Source organism: Panonychus citri, unplaced genomic scaffold (genome assembly GCF_014898815.1).
Source record: "Panonychus citri isolate SS breed McGregor unplaced genomic scaffold, ASM1489881v1 Contig00134, whole genome shotgun sequence".
NCBI lineage: Eukaryota > Metazoa > Arthropoda > Arachnida > Trombidiformes > Tetranychidae > Panonychus > Panonychus citri.
The window spans coordinates 1,749,354-1,766,014 of record NW_026515539.1 but is presented as its reverse complement, the minus strand read 5'-3'; the positions used below and the strand labels follow the sequence as shown (position 1 = coordinate 1,766,014).

At 30.2% G+C, this 16,661-nt stretch overlaps 4 protein-coding genes across 4 annotated transcripts; 2 read left to right on the top strand and 2 right to left on the bottom strand.

Annotated features, from left to right (window-relative positions):
* Window positions 1–270: 270 nt before the first annotated feature.
* Window positions 271–8,681, bottom strand: LOC128391152 (protein mab-21-like 2). The gene is made up of 8 exons (XM_053350998.1): window positions 7,581–8,681; window positions 6,670–6,779; window positions 5,610–5,711; window positions 5,062–5,173; window positions 4,838–4,977; window positions 4,676–4,747; window positions 3,881–4,149; window positions 271–860 (listed from the first exon to the last, which is right to left on the bottom strand). The coding sequence occupies exons 1-8, from the start codon at window positions 7,813–7,815 to the stop codon at window positions 779–781; spliced, it is 1,122 nt and encodes a 373-aa protein (XP_053206973.1). The 5' UTR covers window positions 7,816–8,681; the 3' UTR covers window positions 271–778.
* Window positions 8,682–12,581: 3,900 nt separating this feature from the next.
* On the top strand, window positions 12,582–13,562 carry LOC128391419 (RING-box protein 2-like). Its single transcript, XM_053351307.1, has one exon. It carries the CDS (start codon window positions 12,831–12,833, stop codon window positions 13,299–13,301), a length of 471 nt encoding a protein of 156 aa, XP_053207282.1. The 5' UTR covers window positions 12,582–12,830; the 3' UTR covers window positions 13,302–13,562.
* A 135-nt stretch (window positions 13,563–13,697) lies between these two features.
* Window positions 13,698–14,780, bottom strand: LOC128391418 (casein kinase II subunit beta). The gene is made up of 2 exons (XM_053351306.1): window positions 14,258–14,780; window positions 13,698–14,128 (listed from the first exon to the last, which is right to left on the bottom strand). The coding sequence occupies exons 1-2, from the start codon at window positions 14,622–14,624 to the stop codon at window positions 13,830–13,832; spliced, it is 666 nt and encodes a 221-aa protein (XP_053207281.1). The 5' UTR covers window positions 14,625–14,780; the 3' UTR covers window positions 13,698–13,829.
* Window positions 14,781–14,978: 198 nt separating this feature from the next.
* On the top strand, window positions 14,979–16,544 carry LOC128391416 (bystin-like). The gene is made up of 3 exons (XM_053351304.1): window positions 14,979–15,237; window positions 15,315–16,023; window positions 16,087–16,544. The coding sequence occupies exons 1-3, from the start codon at window positions 15,097–15,099 to the stop codon at window positions 16,503–16,505; spliced, it is 1,269 nt and encodes a 422-aa protein (XP_053207279.1). The 5' UTR covers window positions 14,979–15,096; the 3' UTR covers window positions 16,506–16,544.
* Window positions 16,545–16,661: the final 117 nt, after the last annotated feature.

Here is a 16,661-nt window from a genome sequence, read left to right as displayed (position 1 = left end):
TTCCAATGTTAACACTAATCAAATCTAATCTATTATTGTGCAAATCAATTGGTTAACTTGATTGTTATTGTAATAGATGGAGGAGGAAAAGGAAATGATAACGATCATCATTTCAATCATCATAATCTTTCATGGTGATATCAAAATAATCAAGAGTTAATCTTAATTTTGTTAATTGTTAACAGATAATGTGAAATGATTTGTATCATTGAGGAGAGTTACCATTTTTTGGGACAATCAGATTTAAACAATTAATTTAAACACAGTTGATTGAGTTGTTATCATTATTGTATTTTATATATATAATAATGAGCTATACAATTTGATTTAGTAAACAAATTCATCAAATTGTAATCATTTATAATACACATAGATGATAATGAGATATTGGGAAGTAATTAATTGTGGGAGTTAATTAAAGTTATGGTTTGATTATGATTACAGTGGAAACAGAAATGAAAGGTAAATGAGAGAGAGAGATAAAACTTTGATGTGTCAAATGGATTGGATTAAAAATGGCGGGTTAATTAGTTTCTTTTCATCTGGGTAACAATTAATTACCATAATATTGTCTTAATCCTTAATCCTTTTCTTTTTGATCATTAGGTTAATTTACAGTTGCCTTTCATTTCTTGCTCGTAATTTACGTAATCAATTGTATTAGTTGAGTCAGATGATTAACAGTTAACCAAATTCACGAATGGTCAGTTGTCTCCAGGTGAAGGATTTAATTGGTCATCATCTCCTTAATCCTTTTCGTTGAGTATAATTGTCCAGTTTACAGTTTATCAAATGATCTTGGATTAGTTAAAAGCTCACGGGTAAGACGCCATGTTTGTTTGGCTGCAGTTTCCAAATGACTGGAAGATAAAAAAAAAGATGAAGATGATAAAAATTAGTGAGAGAATCATGGACCATGGATAAGATTACAATTCCACTAATCTTAATCTCAACTTTAGATAATCAATTTTTCCCTAAACATCCAAAGGTAAGATATTAATCAATTTTCAATCATATTCGTCATAATCATTAGTTAGATAGTCTTTTTAATCCTCTCTCTCAGATCATCGGATTTAATATAATTGTCGCTAACTCACCGATTAATATGATTAGTAAGCATTTGATTTGCAATTAATAGTATTTCAATCAATTAATTTAACCATCACTTTGATCGTTTAATTATCAATCAATTGAAATGTTTACGGTTGGATATTAATTTTTGACATTATCTTAATCTGAGAGTTTTTTTTTGTAAATTGTAAGGATGACAATTTTTATGATGATATTTCAATCAAATTTGTCACAATTAGAGGGAGTAAAGAAAACAGAGTCAAAGATGATGATGAAGATAAAATGTTGATGAGGAAGATGAAGATGATGGCGGTGGGAGAAGGAGGTTTCATGGTGGAAGATGAAGAAAGTGGGAGGAGATGAAGAAGGTGGAGTTGCATTGTTTACATTGGAAAATGTATTCACGCGAAGCTTACGCAGTCTCATCTTTATTTATCTTCATAATTATCTACATCATTCTCATCCTCATCCTCATCCTCATCATCTACATCATCATCACCATTCTTAACAACATCATCATGAAGATTGGGTGTGACATAATTCCTACTGAATGATTCTTACACATTATCATCCCTTTAATCTTGAGGAGTGACAATCATGTGAAAACAAATGTAATAGATGAAAATTCAACATATTAAATTGAAATGATTCAATGTAATTCATCAAGTAAATGATAGTACAAATAAAACTAATCAGAACGAGATTATTATTCAATGAAATCAACATTTCTCATGAGCCTTGGCAGTAACACGAGAGGATCATGATACTGGTCAGCGGTTTAATATGTTATTTAAATATATATATAAACACATGAGGAAAACTAATTGATGGTCAGTTTTGTTTTTTTCATTAAACTAATGGGAAAGGTTGATTACTATTATTACAGTTATCAGCTAATAGTTAATGAGTAAAGGGAATTGTGAATCATTTCAAATAACTAAGGATTGATGATTAAACATCAACAGCAAGATAAATATCAACGTAAACCTTATATTATATTGTTATTGTAAAGATAATAGAGATGATGAGGAAGACAAAGATGAGGATGAAAAAACTCAATGACTTCTCTTGGTTCGTCGAGCCTGTAATTGAGTTTCAAATGAATTGTTCACAATAAGTTGAAATCATTTGAAACTTATGACCAGAAATTAGGTTGATATTTATTACTATTACCATGGATCGAGATGATGACCAGTACTATAGGTTAGAGAGTGGTCAAGGATCATCATGATCATCATGAAGATAAAGGATCAAGATCATTATCAACAAGGAGAGGGAAATGAAGGAGGAGATGTAGAGTGTAAATGGGAGGAAGAGGAGGAGGTTATCGATATATGATAATAATGATAATTAGGGAACAATCATTTTCAATATCATTTAAATTTAAGGAAAATGATTAAATTGCTTCTCTAATGTAATCAATTAATAATATAATTCACTAATTATTTACCCACAAGTCAACAGGTAGGTATCAATTCAAGTAAGATAATTAAATTCATGTGGATAAGAAAAAAAAATCCTTAATGATGATGATGATTAATTTGATTGATCTGTAAAAGGTTGGGTATTCATTATAATCATATTGTTTTCAATGAAAATTAATTACAATTATGTTGAATAATATGATATCAAGATAATAGTAGTTATAATAATGATAAAGGACTTACAATAATTCACTGATTATGTAATGAAAAAAAAAGGTTGATTAGTCTGATTGTATTTACTAACCTAGTGTTTGTTATTAATATTTCACTTGATTGTTGTTAAAAGGTTGATTGTCTGATTAAGGTTCTGGTTTAAATAGTGATTATGGTTGAATGATTAAGGTGATAGTGGAAAGAAAAAAAAATGAATTCAATTCTCTGCGATTATTATTATCATTGATATTATTATATTGTTACCACTTATTGTGTGTGTATCAACATTGAGTAAACGGTAATCAGTTAACCGAGACAAGTATTTAAGTGTAACAATTATAATCATCATGATAATAATCATTACATAGGAACCTGTCAAATGGGAAAATAAAACAGAGATTTAAGTTAATAGTGAATCAGAATTGATTGTAAACATGTAATTTAAAAATAGTTTGCAATCTATCACCAGAATTTTTGTTCTCTTGCCTTTTAAATTGTGATTGTCTACTTTTTGATTGTCAATCAAAAGACTAATGAACATATACTCTCATTTTGCTAACACTTATTATTATTTTGAGGTAACAATTAACAATATAATGATGATAATTATAGTTTAAATAATCAACCATGAAACTGTAAATGAACCAAGAAAATGTAAACAATCAACAAGAGAGAGAGAGGGAAAAGTTATTGATCTTAATCATTGTATGAACAATTAACTGGTAATAACTATTATGTAGTTATAAATAGTTGAACAATTAAAAGTAAATGAACAGAAATTAAGTATCAATTAAGTTTAGAAAATCTAAATCAAAAAGTAAAACTGATAACAATCAATTGATTTTGAAGTAAAAAAGCAAAAGATATTAATCAAGATCTTTTTAAAGTCTTAATTTGTTTGACTATTAAAACATTAAATTAGTTGTCAATGTTTTTTTAATTTGATTGAATCAAAATTGACGATTAACCAAATCTAATGTAGTAATAATAACTTATTTATATTACTATTGATGATGAAATAAATGATTAGAATTAAAAGAAAAATTAATCCCTTGTCATTTGATCATTGGAGGAATAAAATTTAACCTCGAGATTATATCGTCTTTTGCTTGTTACTGATTGAAATTATCAAGATTAAAAAGACTTTACAGTTGATTAGTTGATTTAATTACCTTTGAGCTTTTCCTCGGAAAAGATCAAGATTAGGTAGGAAATAGTGTGGACATCGACGACATTGTAAACAAGAAATTAATTGTAATAATATTCCGTTGATTCTATCACCTATACACGATTCATCCCATTCAATTTCACGAGGATGTTTTTCACATTCATAAAGAACCAAAGATTTTAGATGATAAGATGTAATTGGTTGACCAGGTAGATCGAGATGACGATCTCTCAGTGTTTTTAATATGGATAAACATTTTTTCCGACATCCACCCTGTAAGAATAGAAAGATAAATATACATTTATGATTAGAAAAATGAAATTTAAACATTGAATTAGTTAATTAGGATGGAGAAATTAATATCTTTATCATATCATTTGTATCTAATACTATGATTTTGATTGATACGATGAGGAGTTGATTGTTTTTCGGTCATTTTTTTTTGTTAATGATCAAATGATTTCTTTGTTTTTTGTTGATCACTCTGGACAAATTAATATAATCGTTTCTAAGGGTTACTCATACAAACTACATTGGTAAATTGTGTGTATTTCTACTGTTGTTAGTTTGATGATTACTCAAATTAGACTGATTATGTATTCTTGTCTCGAGTCTGGGATCGACTAAATTGCAACAAAATGATTAAAATTAATCATATTCACATGATATATATTTAATTGAGTCTAATTGTTGGGCGGTTTGGTTGTTTTGACAGTTAAAGAGGAGGAGGAGATGATGATGGTGGTTGATGGGAATATATTTAAGGTTGAAATGTGGTTAATTAGTTTGATTAACAAACCTGCAATAATCGATTCTCGGCTTCCACAAAACTCAAAACCCAAGCATCACCTTCCATTGAGCTTTGTTTACCCTGTTAATTGAAGAGAAAATATTATTACAAAGATTCAATTGTTTACAATATTTAAAGTTTTAAATTAGAATAAGAAATAAAATTAATCACCTGAAGTGAAACACATTCTTTACTAAGTAAATCAAATCCTTCTGCTTTAACCTCAGAAACAATATTTGGAGGTGGCCATGGACAAGCGGGTAAAGGCCAATGGGCAGCTGATCGAGGCCAAAGACCACTGCACCGAAAAGCTAAATTAGAAAACATATAATAGTAAAGTCGGAAAATTAATTAACCATAAGTAATGGAAAGAAAGGAAAAAGAGAAAATCTTACCTGGAGTAATCTGAACAATATAACGCTCTCTAATCCGAAGTTTAACTTCACTAGTATCTCCAATCATCTTAACCATATCTCGATAGGTACTTTTATCACAAGCTTGAGCTACCTGGAATCAAGATAACAATCAGAGGGCAGGAAAAGGTAGACAAAAATAATTAGAGAAAAAAAAGACGAGAGAAAATTAAGTTAATCTGACAAAAAGAGAAAACCAATATCCGCCCGTTGGTTTTGTCTCTCAAACCGATAAACAAACGAAAATGGTGGCAACATATTCCAACCATTAACCATTGTAATCACTCAAGTTAAGAACAATAAATTAATCATAGTAAAAATGGTAATTAATCAAACAAAAAAGAAATAGAAACAATTAACTAATCCTTTGTCTCTTTCCGAAGGAGGGAAATTAACAGCTGATCGAATATCGGATCTCATTGGGATTCGATCTCAATTTTTTTCTATTCTATTGTAAAATTTAATTTCTTTTTTTTCCAATGGTTAATTAACATTTTCTTTTTCTTTTAATTGCAATTTAATCAACTTACCAGTGTTTGGAACCTTGAGCGAATCTTTCTTGCTGAAAGATAACCACTGGCAGTTATGAATTCGACCCATAGAGACATTGATCTTTTCCTACCATCGGAAAGCTAAAACATTTGGAGAGACAAAGAGAGACAGTTAATTATTAATTGGTCGTAATTATTTTTCTCCTCCAAATCAATAAAGGTAAATATAAATACACTACATTATAGAAGATCCTTAATCAAATTCAGATATTGAAATTGATCTCATCACTTATTCATCTCAATTTATCTTCTCAACTGAATTAATAATGACATGATTATAGTTTGTTAGGAGTGAAAGTATAAGAAGCCAACAATTTATGTTACCTTTTTAACCTAACCCAAAAAAAAGAGAAACACTTAACTTTAATATTTAATCAAATTAGAATTGACGAGGAAGGAAATAAGTAATAAGTTAATCAGAAAAATACAAGAGATTAATCAATGATCTGGTTGATTGAGAAAAAACAGAAAGAGATTAATTTGATGATTAAAACGACAATTAGAAACAAATGAAAACATTAACCGTTTCCCTTTTTTTTTCTGTTTTTCTTTTAGGTAACAAAAAAAATGTAACCTTTCACTCAATTGTCCTAATATGTGATTACTAATACAACAACAATTGACGATGATCACACGTGCAACTTCACGTGCCAATGAGGCCTCAGGAGGATTGAGGAGGGAAGACAAGAGGAGAGAGTCAGTGGTAAACAAAAACGACCAAAGGAAGGAGATTGAAGGCTGATCATCACAATTAGTGTTCTTGTTTTCTGGTTCATTGTTACCTTAACTTTTTTTTAGAATTCACATTTATAATTCTTTGCAATTCTAATAGTGAAAATCACCCTGATTATCACAGATCTTGACATTTAATCCAAAGCAAAAGTGATGAGGAAGCAATTGTAACACTACAACAGAGGTGGAGAGGATAATCAAAACAAAATCTTTCTCATCTTCTAATCCAACATCAAGTGGTTCCTTTATTGATCTGGATAATACAACAAATAACAATGAGTAAATTGTTATGATAACTTATAATTACCTTAAGGACAGCGCATCCAGGTAGAGATCCATCATCTACAAAATTAAACACTCCCATTTGATTTAAATATAATACAACTTCAAATTCATTTGGTGAGATAACCTCAAGACCTGATTCATGATGGAGATGAGGATGGAGATAAAAGAGAGAAAGAGAAAAAAATATCACAATTAACTAAATGGAAACCGGTTCATTGGATGTTATTATTGTTTTTCCTTCCCTTTGGATTTTACATCAATCTCATTTTCTACTTTTACTTTTTCTTCAACTCTCATCACCTGATTTACCTTGATTATCAAAAGATAATCATCATTTGTAATAACCTTGATTGTTGTTAATCTGCTTCTGGTTTTACAAACAAAGTGATTTATGATTGTTTGAGATGATCAACGATTAGCTTGGTTGGTTAGTTAGTTATTGATTAGTATCAATAAGTACAAAGTTATTACTGTTTAGTTACCTCAAGGGACTTTAAAAATAAATTACTGCTACAAATGTTGATCATAGTGATAACAATTAACTAAAATACTAAAAATTTTCAGTATAAAACAATTGATTGTCATGACGAGTGAATTTCACACAGAATTGATGATTTGATCACAATCAAAAGGGTCAATTTGTTACACTTTTCATGGTTAATTACAATTATGGTTTATAATCAGATCTCAGAATTGATTAGATTAACTCAAGTGACTTTTTTTCTGGTCCGACAATTTAATCAGAATCAATTAATTGATTGGACACAGTTAATTGAGTTTGAAATTTTCCAAAAGAAAATAATTTCCCAGTCATTGACATATTCACTTTCCCATGATGAAGATGAGAGTTGAAGTTATTTAATTGTTCACCTAAAATGAGATTGATTTAAACCAAAGGAAAACGAAATTGAAACAATTAACTATTATATTAACCTTTTAATTGGGTCAAGGGTCGGTCACCATCGTAGTGTCCATTACACTCAGTTAAACTGGAAATGAATCGAGGCTCTTGAACTTCGACCTCTTTCAAAACATCTTGAACGATCTTGACAATTTCCCTAATTGTTTTGGCGATTTGTCCTCTTCGATAACTAACCCTTTCGGCACAGTACTTATTTAGATGGTACAACAATTTAGGTGTTACCAATGAATCCGCGGGCACTAACATGTTGATTAATTGATTACAATTAGATTGACAAAATCACGAAAGAAATGTAAATGTAACACTTAAAGAAAAGATCACAAAAAATCAGATTAATGATAAAACTATTGTTGTTGGTCTGTCGACAATTAACTAATTGTTGTTGTTAAGCTCCATTGTATTGCACAAACAGTTTTTACGGGTTTACAATTTCAACTTAATTCAATTCCTTGATTGTAATCACTAATCATGATTTCACTTTGATTCTTGAACCAGAATTTTTCAAAAAAAAAATTCAAGATTGATTCAAAATCTATAACATGATTTTCATGGTGATGATAACCAGAGGAAGAAGATGATGAAGATGATCAATTAACATATTCCTTTGGATTATAGATAAATTTTCAATCAACTAATTGTTGTTATTTGTTAATCAATTGCCAATTGATTGATAATCAACGCTGATAATGTTGATGATAATGTTGAATAGATAAACATAAAAAAAACAACACAAACACTAGTCCGTTAATTAGTTAATTATATTGGTGATTTAATCATACAAATAAGTTAATTCACTTGCTGATTATCATGATAATTAACTGATATATTTATAAGTAGCAATTAACGGTTATTTATAAAGTGATTAACTGAATATCAAGATTGAAACGCATCCAATCAACTCTTAGGTTGAATTGTTAACATTTAAACAGAACCAGAAAAATTTGATTAACTTTTGATTATCAAAACAAAATGGCGATGATAATGATAATGATGATGATGATGATGGAGATGATTATTGATTTGATTTATCGTCAATGTGAGATAATAATGATAATCATTTGAATGTCGCACAGAAGAAAAGATTCAAACTCATTGAGAATATGAACTCATGGAGAGAATCATGAAAAACGAATTTTTTTTTTCGATTTTATTATCTCTCTTTCTCTTTCTTTCTTTCTTCAAGCAAAATCTCATCATCTTCATCTTCATCTTCATCACTTTGTATCCGCCTCGAATTCCCAATGATAACCAATGAGAGAAGACAAACCCGCCTTCGAGTGGAAGATAAATAATCTCTTCTTCTATCCGCCTTTTTCTCCTTCTTTTTCTCTTTCTATTTTTCTTCTCTCTCTCTCTCTATCTCTCTCTCTCTCTTTTCTCTCTCAAGATGAGAGTTGATATTCCACAGAGAATGAGTATAGATTCTGCTTGAATCTTTCTCCTGAATTTCCATGAATTCTCATGTTCACAATTCAATTTCTTTTCTCGAATTCTCATTTTTCGAAAATCATCTCGTTCCATTCCCTTTTCCTATCTGACATGTTCAAAGGCTGAAAAGCAATTTATTGATTCTGATCAAATTTGATGACGATTTTTTCATCATCATCATGTTGTTATACTTTTCAAATCAATTTAAATCATCAGCCAATCTAATTTAATCATGTTTTCCATTGTTGTAGTTTGACATTGATCAAAAAGGTTCAACAATTTTGTTTAGAAAAACTTTTTCACCAAATTAAAGTGATTTGAACAATTAATTTATTGTTGAAGAAAAAACAATTTCCAGTGTAAAGGTTAAGGAGAGATGAAGATAAGAGGTTAACTGTCAACTCGAATTAACTTACAATGATTAAGATGATTGAAGATTAGTAGGTTAGGATTAAGGAGTTTGATAGGATAGAAGAAGAAAACTTTAATTGGCCACACAGAATAATCTTAATCATCTTAATCATAATCAAGATGATAATCATAATGATCAAAATGAGGTCAGATGAGTATAAATAATAATCAGAGAAAACAACAACAATTATAACCATTGATCCATTTGGTTAATCCAATTACTAGAATCAAAGAAAAGGTAAACATGATTAACTATATTTCGCATTGATTGATATCATTTGATTGTTGTGATAATGTAATCATATTGTTGTATCAACAGCAACAATTTACTAATGGACATTAAATTGTTTCTCTCCATGATTTGGGATCAGTAAATTGTAGTGAAACTTGTCAAATTGTTAACTCATCTCTTTAATTATTTATATTGATTCAATCGCCATTGTTTTTACGTTTACACTTTGAGGTGGGAGGTGGGAACTGAGCGGTGGGTAGTTGATGGCGGTGGGTAAGTGGATCTCTCTTTATGAATGGATAACTATCAATGTCTCTCTCACTGTTTAATCGGTTCAATGAATTTCAATGGGAAATCTTTTACTTCCTTAATCAGAGTAATCATTTCATTGAAACTTTTGCATTTTCCATTAATATTTAAATAGTTAACTTTACGATTGAATTGTAAATTTTTATCCAAAGAGTAGAAACAATTATAATCTAATTGTTAACTAAATTTAATATATCCATTTGTTACTTACGTTATTTAATTGTGTTTAGTTACAATTTGATAAGTTACTTTAAAAACGATTACATTTGAAAATTTGACAACTTTACTTGTTTCATAATATCAATAGATTGATTCATTTGCGTTATTATTTTGTATTTTCTGGTGATGAAAAGTAAATTGTTGATAATCAGTACTAAGTGTTAACATTATTATGATCATAATCATCTTTTTTTTCCCAATTGAATATGATGATTAGTTGTAAATGGAAAAAAACATTGGATGTTATCATGAGCATCTTTTTGTGTCTTTGTTGTTGTTTGTACCCAAGAGTTTACAGGGATTCGTATTATTTCATGATGATAATAATCATCAGAAAGAGAGAGAGAGAGAGAGAGAGAAGGATGAAGATGAGGATGATGTGGAAGATAAAAGATGAGTCCCTCGAGATTTGGTTCAAGTTTTTCTCTTCTTTTTTTCAAAATGATGATATGATCTTTGGCTTGAAACTGTTCCTTTGCTTCATCCTATGGGTTATTGATCATTTGAAAAGTTGGCCAACCGAGACTTGAGTTGATTATAATAGAGTAGGAACAAAATATTTATAACAACAATCAATATACATTATTAACTGTTGTTTAATGTTGATTATTGACAATCAACTAACTGTGGTCCGGTTATGTTGTTTTTACCACTTTTCCTTTAAAAGCAGTCACGCAATTGTAAATAGCTTTGCTTGATTGGCATTGAAATTATCTAATCAGGAGATTCATTTTTAATTGTAATCAATTGTTTAGTTTTGTTCTGTGACATTTAATTGATCACAATGACAATTAGTTGAGTTGTAAACGAGCGTTTGTGTTATTGTTACTACTTATGAGATTTTGTTATTTGTTGCTGAAATTTTTCTTCCATCAGGTTAATTGTTGAACAAATTAAGAGTAAATTATTTAGTTTTAATTTGTTAGTTTTGTAAGAGGAAGAAAAGAAAAGTTTGTCAAACAGAATTTCAGATGAAAAGATGTCACATTATCTTGACTTCTTCATCAGAAGAGGATGAGATGAGGAAGATAATTCATGTCACAGGAAGTTGATTTTATGCAATGACAATATTATCATAGAGAACGACAGAGGGTCAAGAGTCACTAGAATAATGATGATGATGATGATGAGAGAGAAGGTGGAAGATAGAAGAAGATAAAAAAAGGAGGAGGAAAAAACTGTTAGTTTCATAGAACTTTTTTTCCCTTCATCTTCGAGGTTGATGACAGTTTCTTTTCTCTCTCTCTCATCTTCCTCTTAGGATACATTCTGTCTTGATGTAATCTATTAAGGTGTGAAAAAGTCATTATCAACCTCATCAAAGAAGGAAGAAAAGAAAAAGGAAACAGAATTGATGAAAAATATTAATATATCTTTTTCCTCCTTAATGTGAGGTCTCTCTCTCTTTCTGTCTTCGTCTTTCCGTGTTTTCCTTTGCTGGACTTTGTGGCCTAATCTTTTTGTTTTACTCTGGACAAAGTGAGTTAATTGGTCCATAAGTGGAATCTTGAAAAAAGCTCATTATTAACGGATGAATGATGAACGATACGGATGATGATGAGATCGATCTATTAGAATAATAAGGAATATGGTTTAGAGGTTAAAGATGGAAGGTTAGACGGAAGGAAGGAAGGAAATTGTTATTTTGATAAATTCTATGTTCCATTGGTGAGACTTATTCTTGATTCTTTTCCACCATCGTCTTGTTAGCATCTTCTTCCTGGTTATATCTTTTCCTTTGGATTTTCAACTGCAGGTCTTTGGGTGAACATGATCGAATAATATTTTACATTCTCGCTCTCTCTCTCTCATTTAAAGATGAAAATGTATATAAATCACTGATGAGAACTGTGACAACCATATCACTCCCATGAATCCAATTAATGGCTGTTCAATTTCATGGTTCAATCAACTGTTAACTAAGAAAACTAATATCAAACCAAAAAGAAATGAGCTAAATATTTATGACGATTTCACTTGAAAGTATTTTGGTTACATATTGATTCCAGTGAGTGCCAATAAAGACAAGAACAATGAAGAAAAGTAAAAAAAAAAGAATCACAATTCAACCATATTAAGACTAATTTCAATTCTTCCAAAAGCTCAATCAATTAATCAAAATTCTGTCCATTAAATTGTATAGATGAAAAAAGAATCAACAAGAAATTAAACACACAACTCAAAGAGAACCATAAACACACCAAGAAAATCAAAGAACTCTCATAATTTCAAAAAGATTTAAACTCTTAACAAACGCCATTAAAATTCACATTAAAAAGAAACACTAATTAATTAGAATCTAAATTAATCAAAAATGGAAAAAAATTAATTTCGAAAAAAAGAATACTGGTAACGCCATCTGTTGGAATAGAAAAAAGTTGGACCGATTCACTTTATCTTGTTGTCATTCTGAGTTTGACTTCATTCAACTTAAGTTGATTGTCCTTTTAAATTGTTTTGATTTTAATTCTCTTTGTTTCTTTGTTTAATTATTGTGAATAAACTCCAAGTATTTTAATTAGAAAATTTGATGAGAAAAAGTAGTTTTCTGAACATAAAATTGTTAACATATTATGAGTTTTAATTGAACGATTTTTGTTAAAATTTTCTCTTTTGTTTTTGTTTCTCTTTTTTGTTTGTTTGTGTGATCAGTTAATGAGAAATGAGTATTTTGGATAACAATATGAATTTACATGGAGGTTATTCAGATTCAATGGCAACTAATGATGGTCAAGATTCCCCGGATGGTGGTAATAATAACAATAACAATAATAACAACAATAACAACAACAATCTAAATAATAACAATAATAATAATAATCTAAATATTAACAACAACAACAACAATAATAATGGCGGTGGTAATTCAAATAAATTGTTTACCCTGAAAAAATGGAATGCAGTTGCCATGTGGTCATGGGATGTAGTCTCTGATACCTGTGCTATTTGTCGGGTTATCCTGATGGATGCTTGTCTCCGATGTCAAGCTGATAATAAACAAGATGATTGTGTTGCTGTTTGGGGTGAATGTAATCACTCATTTCATAATTGTTGTATGTCACTTTGGGTACAACAAAATAATCGATGTCCTCTTTGTCAACAAGAATGGGTTGTTCAACGGATCGGCAAATAGTCATCAATAAAAACTGATCAACAAACTTACATATCCATGAGAAGGGAAATTAATGGAAACAACAAACAGAGAAGAAGAGAAAACAATTTACCACCATGAGTTTCACTTGATCAACATTTTCTCATCGACGATGACAATTTAACCGATTAATTGTGAAGCAAAATGATAATTACGTTCCTCTGTGATTATAATCTACACTTTCTATTAGCTGTTTTTTTTTCAACAGTTTCTATTAAAAGAAAAGTCTTTCAGTGATCACAATTAATCATCTCTCAGTGTTTTCATTTTCTCTTTTTTTGAGATTGATTAACGATTCATCATTACATCTGATCTTTGTTAATCATCTTCTTTTTTTTACAGGGAGAGGCGAACAAAAAATTCTTGTAAAAAGATAAATTATAAAGACAAGTTAGGCTTTTTATTCTTTATTCTTGTGAGATATTTGGTGGGGAACGGGAAGGAAAGAATAAGGTTTTTTTGTTGTTATTTTTTGGGCTTATGGCTATCAGTTAGTTTCTAATTAATTTTCTACCTTTTGTTACTGTTGGCATAAGTAATTGGTCTAATTGGTTTATGATTAGCTGCTGCTTGCTGTTGTAATTGGTAAGCCAGTGGATGTATCTTGAAGCCATATAAACGTGGGACAAATTGGGATGTTGGTTTTTTAGGTCGATATTCAGGGTGTACCATAAAAAGCATATGAGGAAATCCAGTGCCGAAATAAGCACCATCGGTGTGTTGGTGACGACTTGATTTAGGATTATACACATCATTACATTTTGGACAATACACTTTGACCATTGCTTCACCGGGAATGTCAGACAAACCTGAAATATAAATAAAAGAAAAATAGGAGAATGAAAAAAGAGAAAAGAATAAAGAATGACATTAGTTTTACGGTTCTTATCAATAATATAAAAACAATTGATTGAAAGTAGAAGAAGAAAAAAACTTACCAATTGGAAGAAGCTGCTGATTTTCGCAATAAACTCTCGGACATGTTGAAAATTCACCATTTTGATATTTCTCAATCATAAGGGCGATTCCACGATTGGTTAAAATGTAACGAGCATGTATCAGACCATATAACATTTCAGCGGCTTGTTCAACGACATCACTGTGACTCGGATTATCTTCCAGTTCATCGTCCGGTTCCAGGTCAAGAATCATATCCAATGCTTGTCTATAATGTGGTACACTGTCAGATAATCCAGTAAGGTTAAATTTATCTTGAATATAATCCTCATCAACTTCACAGAAAAATTCATTGCCCCGTAAACCACAAAACCAAGAAATCCAAGAAACCTCTTCAGAAGAAGACATTATTTACTTATGAAAATTAAATAAAAGACAAAAAATTAATCTAAAAACTAAATTAATTACAACAATTAGTAAGATTCACCAATCAAACAACATAAACAAAACAATCAACTCAAGAACAACCCTCTCTCTTTTCCTCTCTTTCGCATTGAACACTTTTTATTTGAACAAGAAAGAGAAAAAAGTAAGAGAAAAATGTCGACACGAAAAAAAGAAAGACGATTTACTAGTGACATCTATCGATTTGATTGGGCGAACAATTGAAGCGACAGATCGGTCATGCGTCTTGAGGCTTTTCTTTTTTATTCGCATTCATTTTCCACAAGATGTCACCACATTTTCTTCATTTAAATTGTGATTTTTTCTCAACATGTGTCTGGTATTTTGGTGAACACAATTTGGTTTAATTTTTTGTTCCTTTAATTGTTTTCAATTTGATTGTTTTTGTTACCGTAATTTGATTAATTTAGTTATAATGCCTAAGTGGAGGTCTAAAAAGAATGTTGCTAATGTTGGCAGGAATTTACCTTTAGCCCAACAATTGGAAGAAGATGCTGTTGTTAAACCATCATCTCGATTTGGTAAAAAAAATGATTCTATTGAATCTTTTGATCAGGTAATTGTTTCTGTTTCTCTGTTTTTGTTTTTATTTTGACTAATATTTTGTTTTTCTATGAAATGTTTGCTTTCCAGTTTATCGATGGGAGAACAAGTAAGAAAATTTTGACTCAAGCTCGGAATCAACAAGAGGAATTGGAAGAGGAGTTAGGTTTAAGAGATGATGTTTCAAAGGAACTTGGTCCTGTAATGGATCATTTAACCATGGCTGGTGGAGACGATGATGATAAAAAAGATGATGATTGTTTGGTTAATATCAATGACCAGGATGATTATTACAAAGATTTGAAAATTGATGCTGCTGATGAAAAAGCGCTTGAAATGTTTATGACGCACAAACAACAGGATAAGAAAACTCTTGCTGATTATATCATGGAAAAGTTAAAAGAAAAGGAAACAGAGGTTAATACCCAATTTTCTGATGTTGCCAGTGTTAAATTACAAGATCTTGATAAAGAAGTTGTCGAACTTTATAAAGGTGTTAAACTTGTCCTTTCAAGATATCGATCTGGTAAAATACCTAAAGCTTTTAAAATTATTCCAGCTCTTTCCAACTGGGAACAAATATTAGCAATAACTGGTCCAGATAATTGGACATCAGCAGCAATGTATCAAGCAACTCGTCTGTTTACAGCTAATTTAAAAGAGAAAATGGCTCAAAGATTCTTTAATTTGATTCTTTTACCAAGAATTCGTGATGAAATCGCTGAATATAAACGTTTAAATGTTCACCTTTACCAAGCTCTTAGAAAAGCTTTGTTCAAACCTGGAGCTTTTTACAAAGGTGAGCTCACAATTTCTAACTAATTTTTTTCAATTAACTTTTTATATGTTTTTCCCTTTTCAGGTATCGTATTACCTTTATGTCAGGATGGTGACTGTACTCTTCGAGAAGCCGTTATCATCTCCAGTATATTAGCTAAATGTAGTGTTCCATTGATGCATTCGTGTGCCGCCATGTTGAAAATCGCGGAGATGGATTATTCTGGTGCAAATAGTATATTCTTATTAACTTTAATAAGAAAAAAGTACGCGTTACCTTATCGTGTTATCGATGCAATTGTTGCCCACTTTTTACGATTTTCTTCAGATTCAAGAGTCTTGCACGTTCTTTGGTATCAATCGTTTTTATCATTCGCTGAAAATTACTCGAAAGATATGTCAGATGAACAGAAAGATGCTCTCACTGACCTTTGTAAAGTTCATCGTCATCAAAAAATCACCCCTGTTATTTTGTCTCACCTTCAACCCCAAATGAATGAATAGAATCAAATCAAAACAATTAAACAAAGTGCTCATAATTTAGTTTAAAGTTATAAATTATTTCGTTCCAACTGTTAACCAACGACTATCGATCTAAAAATTGTGACTAAACTCGCGAAGTTTAAATTGATTACTGTTTGTTTTTACTCTTATTTTCAA

What these genes read in the sequence shown, in the direction of transcription:
- LOC128391419 (XM_053351307.1), top strand. Translation starts at nt 12,831, where the DNA reads ATGAGTATTTTGGATAACAATATGAATTTACATGGAGGTTATTCAGAT.
- LOC128391152 (XM_053350998.1), bottom strand. Translation starts at nt 7,815, where the DNA reads ATGTTAGTGCCCGCGGATTCATTGGTAACACCTAAATTGTTGTACCAT. An exon ending in GCTCAAGGTTCCAAACACTG is followed by an intron (nt 5,174 to 5,609) that starts GTAAGTTGATTA and finishes TCTTGATTCCAG; the next exon opens with GTAGCTCAAGCTTGTGATAA. An exon ending in TATTGTTCAGATTACTCCAG is followed by an intron (nt 4,978 to 5,061) that starts GTAAGATTTTCT and finishes TTTCTAATTTAG; the next exon opens with CTTTTCGGTGCAGTGGTCTT.
- LOC128391416 (XM_053351304.1), top strand. Translation starts at nt 15,097, where the DNA reads ATGCCTAAGTGGAGGTCTAAAAAGAATGTTGCTAATGTTGGCAGGAAT. An exon ending in CTATTGAATCTTTTGATCAG is followed by an intron (nt 15,238 to 15,314) that starts GTAATTGTTTCT and finishes TTTGCTTTCCAG; the next exon opens with TTTATCGATGGGAGAACAAG. An exon ending in ACCTGGAGCTTTTTACAAAG is followed by an intron (nt 16,024 to 16,086) that starts GTGAGCTCACAA and finishes TTCCCTTTTCAG; the next exon opens with GTATCGTATTACCTTTATGT.
- LOC128391418 (XM_053351306.1), bottom strand. Translation starts at nt 14,624, where the DNA reads ATGTCTTCTTCTGAAGAGGTTTCTTGGATTTCTTGGTTTTGTGGTTTA. An exon ending in TCAGCAGCTTCTTCCAATTG is followed by an intron (nt 14,129 to 14,257) that starts GTAAGTTTTTTT and finishes TTTATATTTCAG; the next exon opens with GTTTGTCTGACATTCCCGGT.